The sequence below is a fragment of the Pelodiscus sinensis genome, chromosome 19, assembly GCF_052426305.1.
Source record: "Pelodiscus sinensis isolate ZL-2025 chromosome 19, ASM5242630v1, whole genome shotgun sequence".
Classification (NCBI taxonomy): Eukaryota; Metazoa; Chordata; order Testudines; family Trionychidae; genus Pelodiscus; species Pelodiscus sinensis.
Genome location: NC_143070.1, coordinates 18,150,705 through 18,162,986, shown reverse-complemented (window position 1 = coordinate 18,162,986; position 12,282 = coordinate 18,150,705). Strand labels below are relative to the sequence as shown.

At 47.3% G+C, this 12,282-nt stretch overlaps 1 protein-coding gene across 1 annotated transcript in view; it reads right to left on the bottom strand.

Moving 5' to 3' along the window:
- Positions 1–12,282, bottom strand: part of LOC142823123 (killer cell lectin-like receptor subfamily F member 1) — a 16,738-nt gene extending 4,456 nt beyond the window's left edge. The window contains exons 1-5 of the mRNA XM_075913469.2: positions 12,041–12,282; positions 6,889–6,987; positions 5,295–5,459; positions 2,654–2,808; positions 1,908–2,020 (exon numbers count right to left, since the gene is read on the bottom strand). Of these exons, the coding sequence (XP_075769584.2) occupies positions 1,908–2,020; positions 2,654–2,808; positions 5,295–5,459; positions 6,889–6,987; positions 12,041–12,128 (620 nt within the window). The 5' untranslated portion in view covers positions 12,129–12,282. The remainder of the gene's footprint in view (positions 1–1,907; positions 2,021–2,653; positions 2,809–5,294; positions 5,460–6,888; positions 6,988–12,040) is intronic.

The following is a 12,282-nucleotide window of genomic DNA, read 5'->3' as shown; positions in this document are numbered from 1 at the left end:
CCCTGGGATTCACCAAACCCCGGCTCAGCTGCCACCAAACCCTGGCTGCTCCTGAATGTTCAGAGGGGAGGTTTCCTGGGCGCTCGTGCCTGTCTCTGGGCATGCACTTGGCTGCCTCCCTCTAGGCTGCCGGCTGCCCACACCCCAGTGTGATGTACGAACTAGCAGAATCCAGACATTCCCCTGTCTAATGCACCTGTGGGCCCTGAGCTGGTCAGCATGTGTGACAGTCTGTATCCCTATGCCCGTCCCCCCTTCGCATGTTAAAGCCTGCCTTGTGAGGTGTCATTTGAAAATTCATAATTTGCTGATCATCATTGTCCTGCTAGATGTGGCTATATTGGGTGCAGAGTTATAAAATTCTACTGCAGGGGCAGGGGATCTCTGGCCTGCAGGCTGGATCTGGCTTAATTTCATCTGGCCCAGGGCAAGTCTTTGTCATGTGCTGGAAGCTCTGAGCTATGGCGCCACCCACAGCCACTGCAGGGCTGAAACGAAGAGCTTGCCCCACTATGCGGGGGGAATAGGATGCCAGTCTGATCAGGGAAGCTTAGAGTCCACATGCATCTACCCTTGAGGTTTCCATTGGTGGGGACTGCAGCCAGTGGGAGCTGCAGGGGTGGCACCTGCAGGTGTGGACTTCAGGCACCATGTAGATCCACCTGATCACATCCTGGCAGCTTGTGGGAGTGGTGCAGGGCCTTAGAGCCACAGCAGCACCTGAACCCCTCCCACATGATAAAACTCCCAGTCCTGAGCCCCCTATCACATTCTAAACCCCTCAATTCTGGCCTCACCCCAGATCCTAGGGGCAGACCAGTGCCTCTGAACTCCACCTTCCCTCCCGTAGGGCTGGGTGTGACCCACGACTGATTTTTGTTGTGGGTCAGAGGCTTTCCTTAGAAAAACCAAAGCTGGGTAAAAGGCACCCCCAGTTTGAGAAATGAGGGGACACAGCAGGGCAGGTTCTACCCGGAGGGCTCTGAGCTGGTAGGGTTCAAAGGCCACGTCCTGGCTGGGGCCCAGAGCTGAGCAGCCACCAAACAGCAAGGAGAGACAAACACTGTGACCGCTTGAAGCCCAGGGGTTCAGGCGCTGAGCTGGAAAGTGGGAGACCCCAGTTCAAATTCCCTTGTGGCTGCAGGGGAACCTTTTCTGGCCACTTGAGCTAGGGGTTAGTCAGAGGGGCGTGGGGGGAGGTCTCCCTCATTCTCTCCTGTGAGTAAATAAAGAGGGATTGGAGCAAAGGGACTAACTAGCACCTCAGTGAAGAGAGATGACTTCTAGCCCCCATCCATCAGTCTAGATGAACCCTTACTCCTGAAAAAAAATGAGATTTACAGGGTTTTTTTCCCCAAAAAGGGGCTTTTTTTTGAAAGAACTGCATCTAGACTGATTTTTGTTTTTCGAAAACACCTTTTTCGAAAAAGCCATCGGACGAGATTATGCAAATAAAGCACAAGATTTTAAAACCTGTGCTTCATTTGCATTTTCGATTTCCCTCATTTGCATTCCTCTTTCGAAAGAGGAATGTGGTCTAGACGCACCCTAGGAGGTGTTTCTGGTTCAGTTACACTGGAAACCCTCCAGTGTAGACAAGGTCTGGACATGTCTATAGGTGCTTCTACCACTACAGCTTATGCCAGTTTTCCTGTTCAGGATAGGCTACCCTGCTGTAAGCACAGGTATATGGGGGTAAATGTCATAATATTAGGGCCCTTACTGCCCCTTCCCCCCCAGTCCCTCTGCTATGTTAGGAAAAATACCCTTAACTGCCATAGCCACACTGGTGAAATGTTCAGGTGCAAGCCAGGCCTTAAACAGACGCTGGACATTGAACATCAGCAAGTTGTACAAAGGAAGCTTTCTTCAAACAGCTCAAACAGGAAACACAAGGCAGCACTCACCGCGCTGGGTCTAACGGGGAGCCGTCCACCCAGGTCCACTTCCCCCCGCGGGGTATCGCTTTAAGGCCAATCCAGATAAAGTTTTCACCTTGCGTAACATTCTGTACGGAGTCCTGTGAGGGCCAAGCAGAGGGAGAGGGCTGAATTTGCTCTAACAGGCTAGAATTCCCTTAGCGCTCCCATTAGATGCCCATTCCGGGATCCGGTGGCTCTGCCCAGGTTGCCAGCTGGAGAACCCATCAGCACCTGAGCTAACTCACCCTCACCCCTGGGCAGTGCAGGGAAATGTGACTGTCTGGGCAGACCTGGTAACACCAGCATCAGTCCTTGGGGTGAGTTGGTCCTTTAAGGGAGTCCTGGGATCAGCCTCACAGGAGATTAATTTACCTCTCAGCCCAGGCCCAAGTGGTGGAAGCAGATGACCGGGAGCCAGGCCTGGTGGAGCCCAAGGTCAGTTAGGGCAGGGGGCAATTGGATGGCTTAAGAGAGTGGTGATTTGCTCCACTCAGGGGCCTGAGAGTGGAAAGCCTGTGGCAGCCAGACGACAAGTCTGGGAGGGAGATCTGTGCTGTTCTGGGCAGCTTGAAACAAGCCAAATCCCCAGAAGGGGAGCAACCCCTACAGTGTGGGGTTTGGAAAATGAGAAATGAGACAGGGGAGACCCAGGCAGGATAATCACAGCTGCCCGGGGATTGTAACTAAGGACACACGACTCTCTCCAGTTGGAGTTTGAGCCCATATTTTACCATCTCCTCCTGGCTCTGGAGCACGAGCAGTCGCGAGCTCTTCCCCAAGCAGTCCTTCTGGCTCCAAGCCCAGTCTTTCCGCTCTTCCGACAGCCAGTAGCACTTGTCCCCACGCAGCAGCCAGTCCGTGGGGCAAAGTTTGCACCCGGCACCCCCTGAAGGGCGAGTTAGGAACAGAGGTGTCATCAGTTCTGAACATGCAAACTGCATCCGGCTGAAAACTCTTGTTCAAAGATCTGGTTTAATGGTAAAAAAATGCCATTTGGACCCAAATGAAAGTTTTTAGTTTAGTTGAAATTGTTCATTTTTTGGACTCTGTGGCTGTGTCTAGACTGGCAAGTTTTTCCGCAAAAGCACTTGCTTTTGCGGAAAAACTTGCCAGCTGTCTACACTGGCCACTTGAATTTCCGCAAGAACACTGACGATCTCATGTAAGATTGTCAGTGCTTCTTGCGGAAATACTATGCTGCTCCCATTCGGGCAAAAGTCCTTTTGTGCAAAAGGGCCAGTGTAGACAGCTCAGATTTATTTTGCGCAAAAAAGCCCCGATCATGAAAATGGCCATCGGGGCTTTTTTGCGCAAAAGCGCATCTAGATTGGCATGGATGCTTTTCCGCAAAAAGTGCTTTTGCGGAAAAGCGTCCGTGCCAATCTAGATGCTCTTTTCCGCAAATACTTTTAACGGAAAACTTTTCCGTTAAAAGCATTCGCGGAAAATCATGCCAGTCTAGACGTAGCCAGTGTGTATATTTTATGGGGGTGGGGGATTCATTTAGTGTTCATGGGAGGAAAACACTTTACTCTTCCCATTTTCCCTATTGGAAAAGTGGGGAGGGCTTTCCCCAGAGCAGTGCCCAAAAAGCCAGGCATGCTGTAGGCCAGGACTGAACAATGTTGTCACAGATTGAAGCTTTTACCTGGTGTTCATGTCTTACTAAAGACCTGCTCTTATTCAGTCCTCTTCTGGGCTTAGTGCTGGAGTCTCTGGCTGGGAGTATCTCGATTGGACCATCTCGGCTCTTAAAAGGTGACCAGAGGCAGGTCTACAGGAGACCTCAAGGGAAACTCAGGCTAAACGTACACTGCCACTTAACTGCACTGCAGCTTTCTGCACTTTAAATGTCAGCGCTGCAGTCTGGCAGTAGGGGGCGCTGTGCCCTGCCAGTGCCAGGACTCAGGCAGCGCTAAAAGCAAGGGACTGTTTGTCATGGTTAAAAATCCCATAGTACTTCTTGAATATGGGGATCTGAGTCGGTCCAGATTCCGGTTTGGGTGACTGCAAATTGCCTACCCTGCAATGTCAGCAGGCTGTGGGATGCATCTTCCACCCTTCCTGCACTCTGGCAGTGGGAATTCCTCTGACTACCAGATGTCACTGCTGCTTCTCTAATAGCTGAGATTTATTATTTATTGTTAGTTAATTATAAGCTCAGTTGGGCAGGAATTTTTAAAAAATGTTTTACAGCATCTGGCATGAGTGGACCCTTGGGTACTACTGCAGTACAAATCAATAATTACCAAGGCCGTCAAGTGTCAATCACACTACTAATAATAGAATACCAGATATTTAAATATTTTTAGCTGTTTTCTACACATTCTAAATATTTTTATTTCAGTTGCAACACACAATTCAAAGTGTACAGCGTTCACTTTATATTCAGTTTTGATTACAAATATTTGCATGGTAAAAACTAGTATTTTTCAGTTTACCTAGTGCAAGTAGCATTGTGCAATCTATTATGAAAGTTGAACTTACAAATATAGAATTATGTACAAAAAACCCTGCATTGTTTTATTTTTCAATGTAAAACTTGAGAGCCTACAAGTGCACTCAGACCTATTTCTTGTTCACCTGATTGTTCAGGCAAATAAGGAAAGAGTAAAATAACCATATTGGTACCGTAGCAGGCCCTTCCAGCATTGGCCTTGAATCCTCGAGCTGGGAGTGATGCAATGAAAGAAGACCGCAGCACCGGGGTGATATAGCCCAGCACAATTGTGTCTAAAGCATTAAAAGGTACCCTGTCAAAATACAGATCACCCTGCTGGCTGAACATTGTTTCCTGCTGTAGTTACCAGGAGAATTTTCTGCCCACTTTTCTTGGCCAAAATTTGCCTTTTTGCCAGAATGAAAATCACCACAGAAAAAACTTTTCAGTCGATTGTTTCCAATTTTTGGTTCAACTCCCCTCTCCCACCCGGAACAGAAACGTTCTTGCACATTTAACATCCTTTTCACTGCACATGTTGGCAATTCTCACATTTTAATCGCAAGTCTTGTGATTTGTGTGTGTATGTTTTTCTTGGAGTCAGGTGATTAAGTGCAGTTTGGTTTGTTTAAAAAAAGTTTTATGAAAAAAGCTTAAAAATCTGACTTTCGGTGCCCAGAAATTAGAAAGTAACAAAAATCCCCAAAATGTTGTTTTTTTCAAAAATCTCATGATTCTTTTTGAGGGCTTATGAAAGGCTTTTGAGCAGCAGGAGGTGGCTGGACTAGGGGGGGTACAAATAAAAGGACCTTGGTGTGAATGAGAAGCCAGCCTCTTGTATTTCAAGTTGATCGTATCCCTTCAATATGGAGACATGTCTTCAGTCACAGTGAGAGTCCTGCAGATTCCTCCAGGAAAAGTGACCAGGTTACCTGCCAAGCTGCCATGCCGGGGTTCGCATAGAATTGATTTCAAGCGAGACTGGAAATCCTCCAGGTAGAAGCTGCATTTAGTGCTTTTGATTCTGGTTTCCCTGTTCTCTGATGTATTCCAAGCCTCTCTGCTCTGTTTGTCACCAGAGACCTGCAACTGGGAAACTTCAAAACAGTGTCAGTCACTAAGGCTATGTCTAAACTACTTTTTTTTTTTTTTTGCAGAAAAGAGGCAATGCAAATGAAGCAGTCATTAGCATTTTCTCATGCTTCATTTGCATAATCTCTTCCGATGTTTTTTGCGCAAGAGGTTTTTGTGTAAAAACTAGGGCTGTGTCTAGACTGCATCCCTTTTCCGTAAAAGGGATGCAAATTAGACATATCGCAATTGCAAATGAAGCGGGGATTTAAATCCCCCCCGCTTCATTTGCATAAACATGGCTGCCGTTTTTTTCTGGCTCGGAGTTTTGCCAGAAAAAAGCGCCAGTCTAGACGGGGATCTTTTGGAAAATAAAATAAGGAATAAGGGATCTTTCGGAAAAGGCTTTAAGAGGAAAAGGCTTTATTTTCCAAAAGAGCCCCGTCTAGACTGGCAGTTTTTTCCGGCAAAGCTCCGAGCCGGAAAAAAGCGGCAGCCATGTTTATGCAAATGAAGGGGGGGAGATTTAAATCCCCACTTCATTTGCAATTGTGATGTGTCTAATTTGCATCCCTTTTACGGAAAAGGGATGCAGTCTAGACACAGCCTAGCAGTGTAGACGGGTGTGTTTTTGTGCAAAACCCCCCTTTTTGTGCAAGATCTGTATATCTCCTTTTTTGAGGCATAAGAATCTTGTGCAAAAGGTTTTTTTTTTTTTTTTGCGCAAAACAAATCCGTCTACAGAGGGAGGCAGAGGTAACGGAAAGCCTGAAAGAGAAGAAAAGAGACTGGAGTGAACCTTGGAGGGTTGGCGGGTGTGGAAGTGAGAAGTACAAAATAGTTCTCTTTTGGGGCGAGGGATGGGATTGTTAGGGGTGTTGAAGAGCCTCCACCAGACAGACACTGGCTGACCCCAGACCTTCCCTATTCACTCAGGCATGTCTGCTTTTGTCCCTGTACCTCCTGTGCTCATGGGTCTCTTCAGCCTCTTCCCCCATCCCCAGGTGGCCTTGCACACCCATGCCCATTCAGCCCTTGGCTCAGTGCTGTCACCCCTCTACCTTCTGATCCCACATCCCAGTCTGTCCCCCCCACTAGCCACTCGAACCCCAGGCTGTAACCTCCCAGCAGCCCCATGTGTCCACTTTGGTGCTGATACAAACTGGAGGGAGCCATGGGGGATAATGTGTGACCCTGGTTTTAGGGGGAGGGAGGAATGGCAGGGACACATAGAACCCCTGGCATGGAGGGAGGGGAAGACACAGAGCCCCTGGCAAATGGGGGGACAATGGTATGTGGGGAGAAGCACACGGAGGGGTATAGATGGGATGTGGGAGGGGTCTGGCTGCCAGGAGCCCCTGGGAGGTGTAGTCAGCCCCACACAAGTGACGAAGCGAGTGACTCTCTAGAAGGAATAACAACCACGTGCCTGCTCTGCGGCCTCGCACCACTTACCCCGAACAGCCAGCGCGATCACAGCTACCAACAGGACAAGGCACCCAGCCCCGGCCAGCCCCAGGGCGACCCAGATCCAGCGCTGGTACCGAGGGGAACCTGGAAGAGTCAGGGTTTGGTGAGCAGGGGCCCTCATTTTCTGTGGTTAACCTCCCCACCCCCTGAATTCACTGATTAAAAGAAAAATTCTGTGTCTTCCTGTGATTCAACTGAAATGCTGAACTTGAGTTTCCTGATCCACAATCTATAGAGCAGGGCTGGGCACGATGGGGCTTGCCGCTCGGGGGTTAGATCTATCTCACCTAACACGTTGATCCGGCCTGTAGACCGCATCTGATGCTTTCTATTTATATCCTGCTGCTCGTGCCAGTGAGTTTCCAGGCTGTGGCTCAGGCAGCGGGATCCTATTTAAATGGCTCCCAGTCATGGCACTATCCCAGCATGGGGTGGAGCCGTGAGCCCTTGAAATAGCCACAGCAATCCCAGGCGGCTGCCAGGCAATGCGGTAGCAGCAGGGGTGAGAATGGTAAGCCCTTTGCTGTGTTTTTAATTCAAAGCCTCTTGCCCCAGACAACTCAGGGAAGGCTACTCCCCAGACCACCCCCATTGGGGTGGATCGAGCCCATAACCACATACTAAAATTCATTAAGAGGCCCCCCCTTTAAAAATTATTGCCCACTCCCGATATAGAGGTATCAGTTGAACACAATGTTTTAGAGATATAGTTACACGTTTTAGATCAGTTTGCCGCCGGTCATTATCATGAAATGTTACAATGCAAAAAAAATAACAGAACTTCAATTTGCTTCTCTTACAGCTACCCCACGTGCACGTCTGTAGTCTATATTTTCCAGGAAATTGTGTGTAAAAATGCACCAAAAATAAATCAAAACTTGCTTTTTATATGAACACTGTTCACGTTCTGAGTTAGTCCTGGAGGAGAACTGAGAATAACGCTGAGATGCATTAAAACCAGAACTTCGCTCCCGCTATGCCATTGAGTAACCTCCATGCGCCAGAACCAGTTTATTGGAATATTTTTAGCCTTGTCATGTTAAACAGCATTCAGAAATCAACCACGAGAAGGGGCAGTTGTGTGCACTGAAGAAGTGATACTGGGTCTTGCCGTACAGTTGGTTAATATGTGTTTTAAATTTTTTTTTCACAAACTGTAAATACTCAAGAGTCTCTATTAAAAAACAAAAAACAAAAAGCCAAAAAAACCCCTCCAAATTGTGGGTCTTTTCCATAGCAAATGGATTTCTAGTGTCCCTATGGGTGATGCAGCTTCATCCTCTAGCATGTGGGTCAATAACATACCCAGGGGTCATGTTCCCCTGTGGGAACCCTCGATGGGTTATGCTCCTTCTCACCCCAGCAGGAACAGCTGCACTCGGAGAACCCCGGAACTCCAGCCCTGAACATGTGTCGGCACGGCAGCCGGGAGGTAGGATCCCCAACCCGGACAGAAAGACGGGCAGTAGCTCTGCTCAAGCTAAGATTAAAACCAGCCGTGTGGATGGTACGGCTTGGGCGGTGGCTCGATTCAGCCACTGAAGCTCAGACCCAGGAGTCCAGGGGACCCAGATGGGCTGAGACCGGGCTGCCCTCTCGCAGCAATGGCCATGCTGCTATTTGTAGCATGCTAGCTCCAGCAGAGTGAGTTTCCGTCTCTGCGTGGGAGGGGAAGCAGGGTCCCAGCTGCAGTGTAGACTTATCCCAGGTGTCTCCACCAGCTCCTTCCTGAGAGATACATTCAGTCACCCCCTAATTTAGCTGTGCAGCTGCCTCTCAAGCCATGCACAAGTGCTTAAGGCTGAGGTGGGGAGAGATGCCTTTCTGCAAGTCACAGAGCTGCCATAGCCGGGGGAGAGGTGTCTCTGCCAGGAGCTGCTGCAGTCAGGGAAAAGATACCTTCCCCCATTTTCTATCCAGCCTAGATGCACATCCCTTTCACATCGGTGCTCATAACAAAATTCATTCTGCACATGAACATAAATATTAGAGGGAACACTGGTGTACCTCCCATTGGCGTTGTGCTACACTCACTCTCTGCTTCCTACAGTCCCCACTTCTCACAACAGAGACGCCATTTCAGATTTCTGTGTCACTTAAAGCGGTGTTTCTGAACCTTTTTTTATAAAGTACCCCTTTAAAAAAATTATAAGTACCCCCAGTACCTACAGTTTTCAGACACATAATTTTTTTTTTAACCATTGCAACACATTTGTTTAAACAATTTAATTATAACTGGGCAGGCAATGAAATTTTTGAGTGTAAAAAGTACAAAAATAATAAAGCGCTGTAAAACTTAAAACAAAAATTCAGTTTTCTCCAAATTTCAGTTGTGTTGACGTACCCCCCCCCAGACTTCTCTCGAGTACTCGCAAGGGTCCTCGTACCACTGGTTGAGAAACACTGACTTAAAGGACTTTTTGACAGGTTATCAATGCTAATGTTTATTCTTACTTTATTACAAATACAAATGAGAGAGCGAGAGAGACAGACCTCTTTTCCAAACTGAAAAGACCCAGCCTTTTTAATCTCTCCTCATATGTTGTTCCATACTCCTTAATCATTTCTGTTACCATTTTCCGTACCCTTTCCAAAACCGATCTATCTTTTTTTGACATGGGATGACCAGATCTGCATTCAATACTCAATATGTGGGCGTACTGCTGTAAGTATAGTGGGGGTCACATTTTCCAGTGTGATTACTTTGCCTTTCTGAGCACTGAATTTCATCTGTCACTTTGTTGCCCCATCACCTAGTTTTGTGAGGTCCCTTTGTAGCTCTTCACAGTCTGCTTCGGATTTAACTTTGAGTAGTTTTGTATCATCTGAACACTTTGCATCCTCACTGTTTACCTCTTTCTCCAGATTATTTCTGAATGGGCACGTCTAGACTGGCAAGATTTTGCACAAGAACACTGACTTTGTAACGTATAAAATCAGGGCTTCTTGCGCAAATACTTTGATGTTCCCGCTCAGGCATAAGCCCTCTTGTGCAAGAATACTTGCACAAGAGGACCAGTGTAGACAGGAACATTAATTTCTTGCGCAAGGAAGCCCGATGGCCAAAATGGCCATTGGAGCTTTCTTGCGCAAGAGAGCACCTACACTGGCACGGATGCTGTTGCGCAAAAGCAAATCTTTTGCGCAAAGGCACATGCCAGTATAGACGTTCTCTTGCGCAAATACTTTTAATGGAAAAACTTTTCCATTAAAAGTATTTGTGCAAAATCATGCCAGTCTAGACGCAGCCAATATGTTAATCAGCCCTGGTCCCAATATAAACCCCGGGGAGACACCACTGTTTATCTTCCTTGATGCTCACCATTTATTCCTACCCTTTGTTTCCTACCTTTTAACTGGAGCCCCTGGCAGTATTTTCAGGATCATCTAATGTTCAGCTTCAAACCCTGTCACATATCACACTCAAGCTGTGTAGCATTTAAGAACTCTGTCTGGGGCTGGGGCACCCACCGTGTGTAGATCTCATGTACAAAAACTCCCCTAGAAACCCCTTTAAATGGCGCCTTTGCCACACAGGCTGGAAGCTCACAGTGACGTTTTCAGGGCACATTTTTCAATATTTGCCTAACCCAAAAAAATCCCCATTTCCAAACATTTAATAATTCCTCAAGCAATTACTTCTGCCAGGCAGTTTGTTAGCAGGAGTATTGGCAGAAAGTGAGCACAAAACGGGTAGAAACACAATTCTGGTAAATTCCTTTACAATCTCAAGCAAATGAGTGGAGAGATTTGTTGCAGCATTTCCCCGGTCCCAGCCAGGAATGGAAGGAAAGAATTAATGACTGTGAGCATTGAAGTTCACATTTAGTTGGTGCAACAGCGTCTCACTAACTGTCCTTCTGGAGAATGCAGCATCAGTCTTCATTTAGAATAGTAATAGAGAGGTAGCTGTGCTAGTCTGATCTTGCTAAAGCAAAAGACAAAACTATGTAGCATTATAAAACTGACTCACCCCACCTTCTGCACTAAATCTGAATTTATTTTTTCATTGTATTCCTTTGGTATATATGGTTGTGCCAATTCTCTTCCAGAATATGATCTGAGGAAGTGGGTCTGGCCCACGAAAGCTCATCACCTATTAAACCATCTTGTTAGTCTTTAAACTGCTACCTAGTTTTTCCTTCTTCATTTAGAATTAGACCAAAGTCCTAAGCTGTGGGAACCTCTTGAAGGAGGTTGCACATTTTGATTTAGGTGTTACATACAATTAAGTTTTATAATAAGACTACAAGTTGGACCTCTCTAGTCCGGCATTCTCTGGTCTGGCAACATCCGTGGTCTGGCATGATTTGAGTTAGCCAGATGTCCACTTATCATGGGTATGGCAAAGTTTCCCGCGGTCCCCTAAAGTTTGTTTATAGCCACCAGTGCTGGCTCTCCGTGTTCTGTTAGTTCTAATTTACCCCTAATGGTCTTCTCAGAGCCCAGCAAGCAGTGGACGTGTTGGTGATGATGCTAGACAATATTGGCCTTCTGTGGTCTGGCAAATTCTCTGATTTGGCACCGGTCAGGTGCCGAGGTGCTGGACTAAAGAAGTTCAGGCTGTACAGCACATTTTCCATTGTCTGTCACAGCAGTGTTGTCTTATTCGATTGTTTGCATTCAATCTTCAATGGAAATACCTTTATCAGTGATCAGTCAAGCATCACCCATGGATTTGTTGTCCCCTAACATTCTCTGGGTGCTTTTTCTATTTTCCCTCAGGGCAATGGTCCTGTGTAGTGCTGAAGAACATGCCAGAAGTCGATGGTACTACTCACGATAGTAAATCCTGTGCATATCATAGAATACTAGGACTGGAAGGGACCTCGAGAGGTCATCGAGTCCAGTCCTCTGCCCTGGATGAGCTGGATCAAGCCCTTAGTGGTGTCATTGGAAACAGAAGGAGTATTTTTCTCTCACTCTCTGGCAGTAAGTTCTATTTTACTCCATGGGTCATCTGCTCATCCCAGACCACTTTCCCTCACCCTTCTCTGACCCACGGCATGAAAAAGCCCCCACTGGGACTGTCACAGCTGCAGATGCTCAATCCCTAGTAAATTTCAGCTCCCTTGGGTCTCTTTGAAGCCATCTCCTATAATTTCTGAGTCGTGAGAGCAGATACTCAGTCACTTACCTTGGGCCCCCAGTGCAGTGGGGCGGCAGCCTGGCTGTCTCTGCTTTGGCCGGGGTTTTAACGCCATGTAGCCCTCTTCATCCTCCATTGGCCAAGCATGTCCCTCCAGGGCTCAGAGCGGGGAAAGGAGGTCCCCCATTAACTGGCCGTCAGCCTCGATCTGTGCAGCTCAGGGCTCCCGTGATGCACTGGCCGTTCTATTATGAAACCACAGAGGAAATGCAGGTACCGAGTAGCGTGCC